The following is a 16,442-nucleotide window of genomic DNA, read 5'->3' as shown; positions in this document are numbered from 1 at the left end:
TAATTAGGTTCAGTCATTCAAATAATTTTTTTATCAGTAATTTTTCATAATAATTCAAAAAGTTGAGGCAGTTTGAGTGAGACGGAAAATTTAAAAAATTATTAAAAAAAACGAAAAAAGAAAAATTTGAAATGCACACGATAAACTTCCTCAACAATCTACCGGAAAAACAAGCAAACGGGCAAAAACTGAAGGGGTATTTTCGTCCTATAAGAAATAAAGAAAACAAGACAACGAAGAGTATTAATCGAGTAAGAACACTAAACAGGGTCAACACCCAAGGATATTTTCGCCAATTCAGTCAACTAAATCTCTCAAATATTCCACACCTACAAATACAAATCATCAAAAATAATCTTCCCAAAAAAATTAATAGCTTTCCCCGCCATTTAGTATCTGTCATTTCTCTCCATTTTTAGGGCTCAAAAGCTCTCTGGTTCTCTACAACTCTACCAAAAAAACCCTAATTTAGCCTTGTAGTTTCACATTATTACATTAATTGCCACTGCACACTACTCTTTCCCACTACATGCTTTTTCTACTCCCCCAACTGTTGACTCGCCGGTTAATTAATAATCGATGAGCAATTTAAATCCGGTAAATCAAACCGGCCGGAGCTCCTCCGGCTCAACCCGACGTGGCATAGGATTGTCGAATTCAATACACTCGGAAGTAGCGCCGTGTCTGCCTTTGCCTTCGCTTCCGGTGTTCTGTGGCGCATCGGATCCAAACCTTAAGTTTTTTGATGATGGAAGTAACAGAGGCGTGCGGTCTTTGAATCGTAGTGAAATTCTTTGTCAAGCGAGTCGTATTGCTGATCTGCTTCAAAATACCGACGTCTCTTATCTGTAAGTATTCATTATTTTATTATTTTATTATTTTATTTTTTCATGTTAGTTTTTGAGCTATGTTCGGCTCAATTTTACAGTATTTCAGTAGTAGATGAAAATTGAATAGTTTAAATAGGTAATGAAATTATCTCCGTCTTTGTAGCTTGAAGTTTAACAGCATTTGTCACTTATATTTGCTAAATATAGACTGTTTGGAAACTTTTCAAATTAGAGAATTCAAATTTAGCTGAACTTAATTGTATTTAATCGATTTAATTCTTGTGTTCCGAAATGTTGCAGTTTATAGAATTCAATTATTTTAATTAAGACAAAAACGAAAAAAAATGCATTTCGAACGAAATGAAATCATGCTAATACTGACATGATATTTTACTCTGTCAGCTGATTATTCTAAACAAGGCCTATATTTATCTTTAAGTGTTATTCTGAGATTTTGGATGCTTTACATTTAATCGTTAGTTGTTCTCGAGTCTTGGAGTTGTCTTCTAAGACATTCACAGTTTGTACAGTGTGATTTTATACTGACTGAAGGAATGGTGCTGTTACTTGAGTAATTCTTCTTTGAATATAGTTAAAAGTTGCAAATTATTTCGTTAGAAATAAATATAAAACTCTGTACACAGAGAGACAGGAGTAAATGTGCATAAAGAGACAAAAAATGGGACACATAATTTGGCTATGTGCTTACTCCATGACGCCGCCTGTGATTTTTCACACTGCAGGAGAAGATGGAACCCCTTTAGGAAGTCTTAGGGTTTCTTCTTTACCCACAAATGTATTAGAGAATATTGGAAAGAAAAAAAAAACTCTTAAGGCACAAATTGGATGGCAGTATATATTCCGAGTTTGGCAGACAATCTCAAAGAAGTGTTTGCTATATTTTGTCATTCTTGCATTCAACATCTGGAGTCTGGATTTTCTTTGCAGGAACTTTCGAGATGCAACAAGGCCTACTTCCTTTGGAAATGTGGAGCATTTAGAACTTTATGACCAGGTTCTTCAATGCAATCCTGAAGCATTCGAGTATGTAACTCCTGGTAAACAAAGCACAAACTATTACTCCTCAAATTTGTTCTTTCCCTTTCTCACATAAGCATCTGTGTCTTTTAATTGTGATTGTACAGTGTTCTGTATGTTTGAGTCCCTGGGTGATTTATTTTTAAATGTAGATAAATGTGTAACTGGAAATTTTTGAACTGTGTAGACAGAAAACCTGTAGAAAGGAATTTGCAATATGCCCTTAGGTTTTGTTATCCTGCATTGCAAGAAAGCAACAGTGTGAGGGTCGCTTGTGGTTAGTTGGAGTAACAATTGACTAACAAAAGGAAAATAAGAATTATTTTTTCATGTCTTGGACTTATAGCTTCACACCTCGTTTTTTGTGTGTGGTTGTGATTACTGGCCATTGTTATTGAAAGTTTGCATTGTGATATTCTGTGCAATAGTATGAGTTTTATTGTTGGGGCCTTGGTCTTTAACTGAGATTCGGATTGAATATGAAGTTATGGTCTGTTTGTAGTGGTGAAATGGTTATGGAAGCAGCTTTTTTTGCTATGTTGGAAGCAGAGGAGAGATTCATAACATCAAAACCCAAAGAATGTAGATCCTAAGATAGAAGTGGGGTATCTATGGGTTAGTGTAGGTTTAGAGTAGTTGCCAATTTCAAAGTCTTAAATCAATACAGCGAAACTGTGAAAGTTAGAAAAATGGAAATGCTGAGATGAATAGAAATAATGCAATCACACAAACATTTAAAACAGTGGATATCATCAGTTTATCATCCTAAGGTGTTGATTTGTTGACAGATCACATTGGCTCGCATTTGGGCTAGTCCAATTATACATTATTTATTTTTTCATTTTGTGAATTTGTTATATGATAAACTGTATGTTTATGCCGAAAAAATGCTGATACAGATACACTAAAGATAACCTAATACTTAATCGTTTAGGATAAATATTTATGAGTGATAGTTTCTCAGTTGGCCAATTGGCCTCTCCGATTTTTTTATCTTGTTCAGCATCTAAAATTATGTGTACTGTTTTTTCATATGCTGGAATATATTTGGATGTTGTGAAATGAGCTTATGATGTTGCATGATTTAATTATATTTTGCCCTTGTTACCGTTTTATGTAATAATTATTGTTCTGTGCTTGTGGTTTACTGCATTATTTAGGTATTTTGGATGAGAAGGAACTATGTACGAGTACAATATTTGAAACCAATTCCAATGTGCCAAGTATACCTGTTCAGAATCAAGATGACAGCAATTATAATAAAAGTCAAAAACACCTGCGCAAATCCGTTGGACCAAGCATACCAGTTCCGAGTCAAGTTCAAAGCAATCACGATGGAAGTCAAAGTCACCTGCCCTCCATTGTACCAAGCATACCTGTTCTGAATCAAAGTCAAAGACACCATGATGAAACTCAAAATCAGCAGCTCAACTCCATTTCTAATGTATGTAAGCATTGGGACTTGGGAATCGATTATAGATGATTGGGTTGCGTCTATATTTCTAACACGGAAATTAAACTGCAGGAAATTCCTTCATCTTTGAAAAAATCAAGAGCTAAGAAGAAGGGCACTGATGACATACCACCGTTGGTTCAGCCAGATCCTGTTGAGCTTCAAGGTTGGCATATTGATGATAAATCTCTCTCCCTACCTCTTCTCTCTCTCTCTCTCTTTCTGCTAAGATTTTTGTGAAAACATGCTAGATACCATCATCGGAAGCTTCTGTGAAATGCTAGAGGATTTCTGTGGAAAAACTGAAATTTTGAGTGATGATCGGGATGAAGCAGAGTGGTTGACAGTGCCCGCTAGTGATCTTAGAATTCTTGTAAATGAAATAATGTCAATACGTGCAAAAAAGCTTCTGCATTTAGTTCCTGTAGATATCCTTGTAAGACTTTTGCGGATTCTAGATCATCAGATACACAGGGCAGAAGGTTTGTCTGTTGATGAATACGAGAATGTGAGTTTCTTGTTCTTTTATTGCAATCTGTAGTTCTGCTTCTACTATGTTTATTTGGGGAGACCATATGGGCCACATTTTTAGGTTTTGCATTGGCACTTGATGTTTGTGTAATATATTTGATTGATGGTGTGATATTGTTTTGTTAAAAATCTTTAATATTTTTTTCTACTTTACTTTTGTTTGGCATTTTAACATAAGCAAATCTGATACTAGAATTATAGCGTTTGTAATTTTTTGACATTGTTTTAATTTTTTTGCCTAACTACAGTATTAAATTCTTATCTAGAAAGCACCACAGCAAACAAGCAAAGGCAACAGAAACCAGTCTACTGCTATTATAGCAGCAGGTGCTGGAGCTGAGGCTTCAAAAACCTCGCTTTTTTCCTCTGCGTGCTAATTTGTTACGTGCTACCTTGGATCTTTCGAATATCCTTTTTATTTCAAGGAAATAAATAATTAACTATCTTCATTATGGTCTTGATCAGGATATGCTGTGATGATTTTCTCCAAAAAACTGAATATGCAGTGTTTTTTTGTTGAGTGATCTTCCTACCTGGTTTCATAACTAGTCTTATGAGTTTTCTTTCTCTTGACCTTGCAGCAAGATTCTGATACAGTTTCCTCAGTGTTTTGCGCCCTAGAATCCATTCATGCATCTCTGGCTGTAATGGCGCATATGAGCATGCCAAAGCAACTATATAAAGAAGAGGTTTGTTCTGTGTTAGCTTTGCCTTGTAAATCTTATTGTTTCTTGAATGAACAGTTTATCATTGTATCTCTGTTATATCTTTCTGTTCTTATAGTGCACTTACCTTAATATTTTGCGTGAGACTTACCCGTCATTACCGATTCTCGCATTTTCCTGTCAGAACATTGAACGGATTCTGGATTTCTCTAAGTATCAGATTATAGATGTTATGGCAGCTTATGATCCATCATATCGTGCTCTGCACAAGCCACATGAAAACGGAGTACCTGAAGGTAAGTGTTATATTTTGATGCCATTAGAATTTTCTTCTGCTTGACCTCATTGGTTAATTCGGTTCCCCCACCTAAAACTAATTAGTTGCTTTTCCTTCTCTGACAAATTACATACTTTGTCATTAGGTGATGAAGATGAAGAACTTGAGACTGAATATGGTTCAGCAAGCAAGAGAAGGCGCACTCAAAAGAGTACAAAACTGAAGAAATCAACATTAAACAGGTGTGCTTATCAATATTCTGTTCCATGACATTGAATAGCATGATTAGCTTTGTAATTAATTTAAATTGAATATTCTATTATTCACTGTTTTTCCTTGATAGGGTCTCTGGTGCTGTCAATATTATTCTACAGAAACTGTGCACTATTCTTGGCCTTCTGAAGGATTTGCTCATAATGGAAAGGTTATCAGATAGTTGCATTTTGCAACTGGTGAAGACAAGTTTTACAACATTTATGGTGGATAATATCCAACTGTTGCAATTGAAGGCAATTGGTTTAATTAGCGGGGTAGATATCTGCACATAGTGTTTCTTGTTGAGCACGAATTAATGTGTTATTTTACACAAATGCTTAAATTCTCATTAAGAATAGATATTCATCTTCTGCAGCCCTAAACTCAAGTGTTTCTATTTTAATGGTGTTACAGATTTTCTATTCGTACACACAGCATCGCATCTACATTATAGATGAAATAGTGCAACTTATGTGGAAATTACCATGCTCAAAGCGTGCCCTAAGGGCCTACCTCCTTCCAGATGAAGAACAAATGCAGATTCAGATGATCACTGCTCTATTAATCCAATTAGTTCACAGCAGCGCAAATCTTCCTGAAGCCTTAAGGGAAGCAACTAGTGGTAATTCTATCTTAGAAATGTCTTTGGATTCTAGTTATCCAACCAAATGCCATGAAGCAGTCACAGAGACATGCTGTCTTTTCTGGAGCCGAGTCCTTCAGCGCTTTACAACTGTTAAAAATCAGGATGCTTCTGAACTAAAAGTGATGATAGAAAATCTTGTCATAGATCTACTGACAACACTAAATTTACCTGAATACCCTGCATCAGCTCCCATCCTGGAGGTGAGATCCATATAAATTAACAAATGCGTAAACGTACTATTTTGAATTTTATCAGCTGTTAATCTGAAATCTGAGGATAACTCTGCATTTTGCTTGGACCTTATTGAGATGAAATGTAAGTAACTGTTGGTTGCAGGTTCTTTGTGTCTTGCTACTCCAGAATGCTGGGCTGAAATCCAAGGATGTATCTGCTCGTTCCATGGCCATTGATCTTCTTGGTACAGTTGCAGCGAGGTTAAAGCAGGATTCTGTCATCAGCAAGAACAGATTTTGGCTATTACAGGATTTGGCTAGTGGTGACGTTGCTGATCAGAGTTATCCTAATGATGCATGTTGCATTTGCTTAGATGGAAAGGTTGAGAAGACACTGCACATGTGCCAAGGTTGTTATAGATTGTTCCATGCTGATTGTATGGGAGTTAGAGAACATGAAGCTCCTAATCGTAGTTGGCAGTGTCAAATTTGTGTCTGCAAGAAGCAACTTCTTGTGTTACAGTCATATAGTAATTCTCGGTGCAATGATGAAGGGAAGAAGAACAGCAATCGATCTGAAAAGAAATCTAAAGCCTGCAATCCCATTACGAAAGTTGAAATTGTTCAACAGTTGCTCTTAAGTTATCTTCAAGATACTGTATCTTCCGATGATGTTCATCTTTTCATTAGATGGTTTGTTCCTAAAGCTCTCTCCCTGCTGTTCTCATGTCTCTATGAATGTTATCTGATGCATGTTTCTCCAGGTTTTATCTTTGCTTATGGTACAAGGATGATCCCAAATCTGAACAGAAGCTCATTTACTACCTAACTCGACTCAAATCAAATCTTGTTGTGCGGGACTCTGGTACTGCCTATTTGAAATTGATGAGGGATTCGGTGAAGAAGATTACTTTAGCACTGGGACAAAATAGTTCTTTCTCAAGGGGGTTCGATAAGATTCTTCATATGCTTCTGGTCGGTAAACTATTTGACATATCTGTCATTTCTATGCGATATGTTCTTTATTGTTGCATGTTTTTCATTTCCTATATTTTATGTTGTTTACTGTTGCATATTTGTCATTTCCAGGCTAGTTTAAGAGAGAATTCTCCTGTAATTAGGGCCAAAGCTTTACGAGCAGTAAGTAGAAAGTTCTAGTTTGTTGATCTGCTTGGTTTTTTTTTTGTGACGTGTTCGACTTCTAATGTCTGTTTACCTGATCAGTGTCGCATACCTTTTTCTTTTATGTGTTAGGTCAGTATTATTGTAGAAACTGATCCAGAGGTATTACGTGACAAGCGTGTGCAATTGGCTGTTGAAGGAAGATTTTGTGATTCTGCAATATCTGTAAGAGAAGCAGCACTGGAACTTGTTGGCAGGCATATTGCTTCTCATCCTGATGTTGGGCTGCAGGTCTGTCAAATTAAAGTTCACTCATTATATCTCATTCGTGGTATATGCTTTTATAGTTTCCTTGTCTTCTTTCCTTCTCATACAATTTTGTGATGTTGCAGTATTTTGAAAAGGTTGCTGAGAGGATGAAAGATACAGGAGTTAGTGTTCGAAAACGAGCTATTAAAATTATTCGAGATATGTGCACCTCAAATGCTAATTTTGCTCAGTTTACAACTGCTTGCATCGAAATTATTTCTCGCATAACTGATGACGAGTCGAGTATTCAGGTAATTTAGTAGCATGTGAAATTTCTTCTTGAATTACTGTGATTGATTCTGTATGCTTACCCGTGTTCAGTTTCTTTTTATTGTATTGTACTGTGTGATACCACTGTATGATAATTCTTGTTAGTCAATTGTTTGTCTCCCCTAGCATCATGGATTAGTTAAAAATTTGTGCTTCACACTGTAAGAGCTAAAAATCCGAATGTCCATTGGGCAGTCTTCCATAAGTTTTCTTGTTTTGTTGTATTAATTTAATTTCTTGTTCTTAATTGAAATGCTTACATGTAAAACTGCTGGGTTTCCTGATTTTGTTTCCTGCAATTTATACTTATCTTACACCAGGACATCGTCTGCAAGACATTTTATGAATTCTGGTTTGAGGAACCATCTGGTTTGCAGACACAGTATTATAGAGATGGTAGTTCTATGCCTCTGGAGGTGGGTAAGAAGACTGAGCAGATTGTTGAGATGTTAAGGAGTATGTCAAGTCATCAGCTCTTTGTCACTGTCATAAAGCGCAACCTAGCTCTTGATTTTTTGCCACAATCAGCCAAAGCTGCTGGAATTAACCCTGTGTCACTTGCATCAGTTCGTAAACGCTGCGAGTTAATGTGCAAGTGCTTACTAGAAAGGATATTGCAGGTATAACTTCTGACTGTTTATGTGGATTTTTTCTTATTCAGTTATGAAAAACCTTGTCGGGAAATATGTTCTCAGGTCGAGGAAATGACCAGTGAGGAAGTGGAGGTTCGAACACTGCCTTATGTGTTGGCGTTGCACGCATTTTGTATTGTGGATCCTACACTTTGTGCTCCGGCTTCGGATCCTTCCCAGTTCATAGTCACTCTACAGCCATATCTAAAGACTCAGGTTATTTGAAGTTTGTTTTAAGATATGTGCTTATCTTGTATTAGTCTAATGGCATATATTGCTTTTAATAGCATAGTAATTTTGACAGTAAAGATTGAAATTTACACCTTATCGGCTCCTTTTTCATTCTCTCCATGTCTCTTCTCTTTTCTAGGAAGAAAATGCATGATTTTTCCCCGTGATGCATATTTGTTGTCTTCCTGGTGCATTTTCAATTGTTATCTTCTCTCTTTTGGTAAATCAAAGAAGCATAAACTCTGCGGGTTCTTCATTATAAACTATGAGCATTTTAATTTCTATGTTAATAAGTAAAATATGTATTTGTTGTCCATTTGAAATGATCCCATTTTCACAATCCAATAGATTGAAGTTTGTGATATTTATTTGTTCTGGATCTGTTAAATATTGGACCTTTGCCATAAAGTAATTGAGAAAAAGTTCAGGATATAGGTAGAGAAATGGTAACTCTGTTATCTTGCAGACAGCAATCTACGCTGTTGTAAATATTGAAGCTTATTGTTAATTAATTTGGTGCTGTGTACTTTGAGTTGCTTGATGTGCACTCTAATGGCTTCTGTTATGTCCAGGTTGATAACCGGGCAGTTGCGCAGTTACTGGAGAGCATCATCTTTATAATTGATTCCGTTCTTCCCTTGATACGAAAATTGCCTCAGAGTGTAGTTGAAGAGCTTGAACAAGATTTGAAGCACATGATCGTTCGCCGTTCGTTTTTGACAGTTGTCCATGCTTGCATCAAGTAAATTAATCTCTTTCCTTTTTCATTTTATTAATCTATGTAGCTGGTGTATGCCGTAATTTTTCATTTTATTTGGTCATGGGAAGACCATGTGACCAGATTGCTTAAGTCTGTGTCTCAGTGTTTTTTCCCTCCCCGCTTTCTATTTCCTTTCTCAGATGAATTGAAAAAGATTAAAATTAATTGTGCTGTAGCCTGTAGTACCTTAGTTGATCTCTTCTAACATTGAGTTTATGGTTCACATGCAATATGGTTCTACTGTATATTTTATCGCACACCACGTTGTCATTTACTTCAATATGGGAGCATCTTGACCTTTTTATTTTTTGTTACTTCTTTCTTGAATACAAAATCAATTTAATTTACCAAATAATATAGGTTTTTCTTTTTTCTTTTCTAATTTTTAGTGGATATGATAGGTATTGTTGTAATATTTTAGTGGTTTCAGTTTGTGGCACATAGCCAAATACTAGTAGGCCGAATGACCAAGAATGAAAATAACGGATTGTGTGAAATCATTTTACAAGTCTTTCCAATTATCTATCTGAGATATTTGTTTTGCATGTTACACCTATTTCATTATTTAGATATCTGTTACTTTTGTCTTCAAAGTTATAGTGCTGATTTTGTTTTTCATCACAGGTGTCTTTGCTCTTTGAGTAGAGTAGCTGGACAGGGTGCTGCTGCTGTTGAGTATCTTATTCAGGTATTTTTCAAACGTCTGGATGCTCTGGTAACTGACAACAAGCAGGTTGGTGCTCACATTAATTTCTTTTTCCTTCTCTCTGCTTTATTTAGTTAGATAGGAAAGGAAATATGTGTGTTAGTTTTGCAGGAGCACTTATTAACTGTTTTCAGCATACTTGTTTTTTTAATATATGAATTAATTGTTTTCCATTCCCCCTCATATTACAGCTAGTCTGCCGCTCTCTGTTCTGTCTTGGATTGCTTATTCGCTATGGAAATTCTTTGCTGAGTATTTCTAGCAGCAAAAATATCAATTTACTTAGCAATCTCTCCTTGTTTAAGAAGTATCTTTGCATGGAAGATTTTGGTATAAAAGTCAGATCTCTCCAGGTAATGCTCTTTCTTGCTTGTAGCTCTTCTGAAGCCTGATTAGCATCCGGGGTACTTAACTAGTTTGTAATTCTTGTAGGCTCTAGGATATATTCTAATTGCTAGGCCTGATTATATGCTGGAAAAGGACATTGGGAAAATATTTGAGGCAACTTTATCTTCTGGTTCTGATGTTCGTCTTAAGGTAGTATATAATGTGTCCCCTTGTGGTTATTTAATCACTCTTTTCTACTTTATGCTAATCACTCTCATCACTTGTGTTCAGATTCAATCACTACAAAACATGTATGAATATCTTCTGGATGCCGAAAGCCAAATGGAAACAGAGAAAGACAGTAATGATGCTAGTCCTTACACTGCAGAAGGGGATCATAGTGTACCTGTTGCTGCAGGTGCAGGTGATACTAACATTTGCGGTGGTATAGTTCAATTGTACTGGGAAAACATTTTGGGAAGGTGCTTGGATTTCGATGAACAGGTTCGCCAGACTGCACTTAAGGTGAGGGACCATAATCTATGTTTGTATCCCTGTCACTAGAGGTAAAACAGCATGATGTTCGTGATCCTGAGGAAAAAAATTAAAATTGTAATAATAATAACAGTCAAATAAATTTCAATTTAATCATCAAAAATATTTCCCAAAACTTTTCGATGGGTTCTATGGTCTGATTACTCTTATTCACCTGGGTAGCTAGCCAGAATTCAACTTTGCTGCAAATCTCTAAGTTTTGGATTATTGCGTATTGAGATCCATATTTCTTGCTTTGTTTAATTGCAGATTGTGGAGATAGTGCTACGTCAAGGTTTGGTGCATCCCATCACTTGTGTTCCATACCTTATAGCACTTGAAACAGATCCTTTAGAGTTGAACTCAAAGTTGGCACATCATTTATTGATGAATATGAATGAGAAGTACACTTCTGGAAACACTTTTTTCCCCCTAATGATATTAATTATGCCGGCTTATAAATTGATTCCTTTTCAGGTATCCTGCTTTTTTTGAAAGCCGGTTGGGGGATGGCCTTCACCTATCATTTATATTTACGCAATCCATTAGTGGTGTCTCTCCTGAAAATCTAAACCGAAAGCTCCAATCCAAAAGTGCTGGAAATATGAAGGGAAAGGCTGAAGGTGCCTCTCTCACTCAGGCAAGGCTTGAAGTTTCTAGAATCTACAAGCTTATTCGTGCAAACCGTGTTTCAAGAAATAAATTTATGTCTTCTATTGTGCGCAAATTTGATAACCCAAGCTGGACAAATGTGGTGGTTCCATTTTTGATGTGAGTTCTTTATAGTTTATACTACCACCAGTTCTACGTTCAATTTGTTTCATCATTTATTCACGGCGGGTTGGTTTCCTTTTACAGGTATTGCACAGAAGTACTTGCGATGCTGCCATTTACTCTACCTGATGAACCCCTTTACCTTATTTATTCTATAAATCGAGTAATACAAGTTAGGGCTGGAGCACTTGAAGCAAATATGAAGGGCCTAATTTTACATTTGACACACAGAAATTCTCGGAAGGTATTCCATGAAAATGGAGTAATTCAGGATTTGAATGGGATAATTCAACAAGAACCAATTATTCATCCTGTTTCCTATCATACCACCACAATGGATTTGAATGGGATAATTAAAACAGAGCTAGATGCTCGGCCTGCACCGACTCCTTCAACATTATTTGATTTGAATGGAACTGTCCAGGAGGAGCCCGACTTGGCTGTGAATAATAATGCCTCAGCAGATCATAAGACCGAAAAGATGAATTCTGGTGATTCTTTTAGCATTTCTAAAGATGACGTGGACAAAATTCAGGTACCACTTTGGACCTTTAATACTATTTTTACAGAATGAAGAACCTTCCGGTTTTGGATTAGTATGATGTTATCTTTCTTTACGATTGCTTTTAATATCGCTCTTTCATTTAAGCAACTGAACACAACTTTTCAGGTGTACGACTTCTTCATCTGTTGTGCTTGTGCAGGTTGACTGTCTCTCGGCTACTGCATTGCAGCTTCTGTTGAAACTCAAAAGGCATTTAAAAATTGTGTATAGCCTGAATGATGCCCGCTGTCAGGTACAACTTTAAAAAGTTTCCTTTTCTCATTGCTTCTCTTTACTGCGGACATGTCTAGGTGCATAGTTTGTTGCAACTAACTTTACCCAATACATTTACGAACAGGCGTTTGCTCCAAATGAACCTCCAAAAGCTGGAGAGCCTTTCTCCAGGCAGAACATTCCCTTGGATATAAGCGAAACATCTACTAGCGAGCCGTCCACATATCAGGATCTCGTACAAAGATATCAGGTAGTGTCAACATCTGAAATTCTCGAGTACCATTTTCCCTGGAAAGGAATATAATTTGCATGAACTTTATGATCCCGTGTCTAACGGGCTTTATCTGCAGGAATTTAAGAGTGCTTTAAAAGAAGATGCTGTTGATTACAGCACTTACACTGCAAACATCAAGCGGAAACGCCCCAACCCCACCCCCAGAAAGCCAAAATTTGTACGGCCCAGTGTAGTTGATGACGATGATGACGACGATGATGAAAGTTGGAGAGGAAGTGCTCGGAGGGTAGTAAACAATGTTGGGAAGAGAAATGTCAACACTAGATCATGTAGGCAGAGATGATGTAGCTTTGTAAATATTAAATAGGTAGGCTAACATGTACATTGATTAGGATTTAAAAAAAAAGAAGGAAAACAATAGAATAGAATGATAGCTACAAAAGAAAATGTGGAGACAGAAGAAAGCAATGGAGAACTCCGGAATGTAAAGATGGTGTTAGTGTAGGCCTGCCAGATGGGCATTTCTTGTAGCTGTTTCCGTTTTGTATTTTGCTTAGCATATTGTTACTTCATTCTTTTTTGTCAATCAAATTCAAGTTTTTTTGTATTAGTTTCCCACAATTTGTACTCGTGTGTACAGCAGCTAGAAAATCTCATTATTTTGATTACTATTAAACAATTACATTCATTTACCATTAATTAGAATCGGTATATAGTAGTTTTTAGAAACACAAAGCATTTTCAATCTCTGAGAAAGCTTCCATGCCGCAGTTAAAGTAACCAATTTGAGTCATTTCCGGAGATTTTTGGGGCTGACTTGAAAATTATTTAAAATCAGCTCGATTAGTATCGAGTCGAGTTCGAGCATCAAAATACTTGACTCATAAAGCTTGCTAGGCTAATTAAGGTTTAGTTAATTTGTCTTTTTCTAATTGAGTTGAGCTCAAGTCTCAATAATTATACCGAGTTCGAGCTCCAAACTTTAAAATGAAACTAAGATCGACTTTGAATAGAGTTTCAACTTTAGATTGTAGAATCCAGTTGATACCAAATAGTTTATACACCTACCTACACTAAGCATCATTAATCACTCGGTGCTATCATTGAGCGTTTATTGTTGCAATCCTTTATGTAACAGAAGGGTGACAGGTGCTTGGATAAGAACATAAATGACGTTTTGGCTTTAACCTCTAATCAGATTATTAATAAAAACACGTTACTATTCACAGCTCTAGCTGAATAAAAAGCTAAAATGGAGTATTGACAGATTGATGTATAGTTTTTACTCCGTTATTTAAGAAATTGTGACGAATAAACTGAATGCTATTTGGTTATTCTGATCATTTTTCAGTAACGCACTTTAATGAGAAAGATGGGAAAAGCTTTAGAACTGACTCCAAAAATGTCTAAAATTTGACAAAAAAAACTATATTCTAAAGCCTTAAGGCTTCTACATATTGAACACAATGAACTTGGAGTATAAAGATGAAATAAGATAATTATTCATTTGAAAATTACACAATAAATATGGGAAGTTGACTAAGAGTAATATTCCAACGTTCAGGTTAAGTTTCTGCCCAGCAATACTGAACGTTTTTGCTTCAAGGTACAATCACAAACAAAGGCTGCATCGAGGAAACAAAAAAGCATTACGATATAGTAGAACATAAAAAGAGTGACGGTGAAGAAAGAAAATTAAAAAAAAATTACCGTGTCCACACTAACTGGTTTCGCATCATCTACCAGAATCTCTGCTATGGTTCCTGACTGATCAGCCTAAGTAACAGCAACAGTTGAATGAATCAAAGAGATAATAAAAAATGTTACTTCTATTAAAACACATCTCTTAACTAAGGCGTAAAGTGGTGATAAAGATGATGCAAATTACGTACTTCAATTTCATTCATTAGCTTCATGGCCTCAATGATGCAAATGACTTGACCTTTCTGCACCTTATCTCCTATCTGTGACAGGAAATATTAAGCACAAAGTTGTAAGGAAATCTATTTTTCGTGTTTTACCAATGGGCACTCGCTTTGAAATGGTAAACTAACTAACATGAGCACTTTAGCCACTTACCTTCACGAAGGCGGGTTCCCCAGGACCTGGACACCTGTAAAAGGTTCCTGCCATGGGGCATTTGAATGGTGGATGAGATGATTTGGGTGCGGGTGCATTTGCAGGAGAAGGTAAAGCAGGGGCGGAAGCTGGAGGAGCAGCTGTAGGAGCAGGAGTGGAAACAGCTGCAGGTGGAGGTGGAAACACCGCCTGTTGGTAATATGGAGGCATGGCAAACCCTTGAGCAGCTGGAGGCGGCTGTAAGGCCTCCTTTTTTCGTATTATGAGCTCACAATCTGATTGCTTAAGTTGGAGCTCATTGATATCTCTCGAATCCACAAGCCTGCTCGTAAATTAAAATAAATTCAAACACTAAACTAGACTCAAATACATAACTAGTGATGCACGTCGGCGCTGAAAACATAGGATGGTTTGACTTACTTGACAAGGTCAGACACTTGTGCCATGAATGCTGCAATTGTCGATGCATCAGGAACGTTCTTTACAACCGACTCATCTTTTACCTCAGATGGGGCAGCTTTGGAATTACTTTCCAGCACTGGTATAGAATTCGAGGACTCCTTGAAAATGACCTAGAATTAAAAGTTTAAATCAGTGAACAAGTAATGATAACAATTCGATACGTCAATTTAAAACACAAATCTTTCTTGATCTGTTTGTCAACACCTTACCTCATTCAGCTGAGCTTTCACCTTTGCAACAGAAGATTGCTTCCTGTTGGGCCACTGAAAAGGATAAAAAAAGAAAAAAAACTGGTTTATCCAACAATCAAGAACACTAATAATAAGAATTCAATTGGAAGTGGTTAAAGTAAAGTTCTCATGAGCAAAATTAAGACTTAATTTAGATATGCTAAGCACTTAACAAATAAATTAACAATACCCAAAAGCATAATTGAACAGCATATAAGATCAAGAATGCAGGTATAGAAACAAGTATTCCCATATGAAAGCTGGTAGCTTTTAAAGCAGTTCAATTAAACTACAATACTAAAATGTAGAGAAATTCAAAAAGAAAACCATTTTTGCAAAGATAGAACATTTAAGCAAAAGAAAATACCTGAAATCCACGAGAAGGGAAGGAAACAGTGTGTTTGGGAAATGGGTTAGAGGCATTGGATCCAATGCGAGAAACAAACGAGGTCTTGGGGCAAGGAACTGATGTTGAAGCCATTATTTTCAGCTAAATTGGGAGTCTGAATTTATTAGAGAAAGCAAAATGCTGAAAACTAAAGAGTAGATTGTATAGAGGAAAATGAAGGACGGAGAGTTTCAGAAAGAATTGGGAATGGCGGCGATGAGATCGAAGAACGTATAAGAGATAAACCCAAAATCTAAGAAATGAAAAGGAGGGGGGGCGAAAAGGCCAAGAAAATGAAAATATGGGTCAAGTTTGGTTTCGATACTTACGATGTGAAACACAAAAAACAGAGCACATTTAGTGTTGTTAGGGACTTAAGATTCCTAACCAACCTAAGCGACTCTTAATAAATAAAAAACAAAATGCAATTCACATTAAACAGCCCTTCTCCTACTTGTTAATGCTGTGCTTTTTGAATGAGAAAAATTATGACGTCATCTATCTTACTACAACTACTCTTGCTGCCGGTGTTTTATGCTGTGTGGGATCCTATCAAACAAATATTTGTATAGTTAAACTTCGGTAATATATCGATTTTAAAAATTTATAAAATAAACATAAAAATAAAAATAAAGGGAATCTGAAAAGTTAATTTGTAGAGATTTCATTATTTTGACATCTAAAACAAAATTTACGTGTTGTTTTGACAACACTACATATTAAAATTGCAAATTTCA

General features: G+C 36.3%; 2 protein-coding genes across 3 annotated transcripts; one reads left to right on the top strand and one right to left on the bottom strand.

The window, feature by feature from the left end:
• The first annotated feature begins 284 nt into the window (after positions 1-284).
• LOC126676729 (sister chromatid cohesion protein SCC2) lies at positions 285-13,153 on the top strand. Of its 2 annotated transcripts, none has more exons than XM_050370996.2 (28): positions 285-848; positions 1,779-1,888; positions 3,029-3,312; positions 3,394-3,487; positions 3,573-3,829; positions 4,434-4,541; positions 4,702-4,813; positions 4,940-5,036; positions 5,138-5,324; positions 5,464-5,895; positions 6,032-6,561; positions 6,633-6,843; positions 6,958-7,008; positions 7,123-7,281; positions 7,383-7,550; positions 7,890-8,189; positions 8,265-8,417; positions 9,005-9,174; positions 9,817-9,925; positions 10,090-10,251; positions 10,331-10,435; positions 10,517-10,750; positions 11,030-11,163; positions 11,237-11,530; positions 11,618-12,068; positions 12,238-12,330; positions 12,436-12,561; positions 12,662-13,153. In XM_050370996.2, the coding sequence occupies exons 1-28, from the start codon at positions 580-582 to the stop codon at positions 12,887-12,889; spliced, it is 5,628 nt and encodes a 1,875-aa protein (XP_050226953.1). In that variant the 5' UTR covers positions 285-579; the 3' UTR covers positions 12,890-13,153. The 2 variants fall into 2 exon arrangements, with proteins under 2 accessions (XP_050226953.1, XP_050226954.1); XM_050370997.2 differs by having other exon boundaries at positions 758-848; positions 1,779-1,874.
• Positions 13,154-13,937: 784 nt separating this feature from the next.
• LOC126679391 (biotin carboxyl carrier protein of acetyl-CoA carboxylase 2, chloroplastic-like) lies at positions 13,938-16,090 on the bottom strand. Its single transcript, XM_050374408.2, has 7 exons — positions 15,685-16,090; positions 15,297-15,350; positions 15,046-15,197; positions 14,626-14,947; positions 14,439-14,510; positions 14,257-14,322; positions 13,938-14,171 (listed from the first exon to the last, which is right to left on the bottom strand). The coding sequence occupies exons 1-7, from the start codon at positions 15,796-15,798 to the stop codon at positions 14,148-14,150; spliced, it is 804 nt and encodes a 267-aa protein (XP_050230365.1). The 5' UTR covers positions 15,799-16,090; the 3' UTR covers positions 13,938-14,147.
• Between the last annotated feature and the right edge of the window lie 352 nt (positions 16,091-16,442).

Source organism: Mercurialis annua, linkage group LG4, assembly GCF_937616625.2.
Source record: "Mercurialis annua linkage group LG4, ddMerAnnu1.2, whole genome shotgun sequence".
Taxonomy (NCBI): Eukaryota; Viridiplantae; Streptophyta; class Magnoliopsida; order Malpighiales; family Euphorbiaceae; genus Mercurialis; species Mercurialis annua.
This window is presented reverse-complemented; position numbering and strand designations above follow the sequence as displayed.

Excerpts from the sequence above, each read along its gene's own strand:
- LOC126676729 (XM_050370996.2), top strand. The coding sequence starts at position 580 with ATGAGCAATTTAAATCCGGTAAATCAAACCGGCCGGAGCTCCTCCGGC. Across the intron at positions 3,830-4,433 it reads CTGTTGATGAATACGAGAAT|CAAGATTCTGATACAGTTTC; the intron begins GTGAGTTTCTTG and ends TTGACCTTGCAG. Across the intron at positions 12,562-12,661 it reads ATCTCGTACAAAGATATCAG|GAATTTAAGAGTGCTTTAAA; the intron begins GTAGTGTCAACA and ends CTTTATCTGCAG.
- LOC126679391 (XM_050374408.2), bottom strand. The coding sequence starts at position 15,798 with ATGGCTTCAACATCAGTTCCTTGCCCCAAGACCTCGTTTGTTTCTCGC. Across the intron at positions 14,948-15,045 it reads CAAGTGTCTGACCTTGTCAA|GCTTGTGGATTCGAGAGATA; the intron begins GTAAGTCAAACC and ends ATTTACGAGCAG. Across the intron at positions 14,172-14,256 it reads AACCAGTTAGTGTGGACACG|CCTTTGTTTGTGATTGTACC; the intron begins GTAATTTTTTTT and ends TCCTCGATGCAG.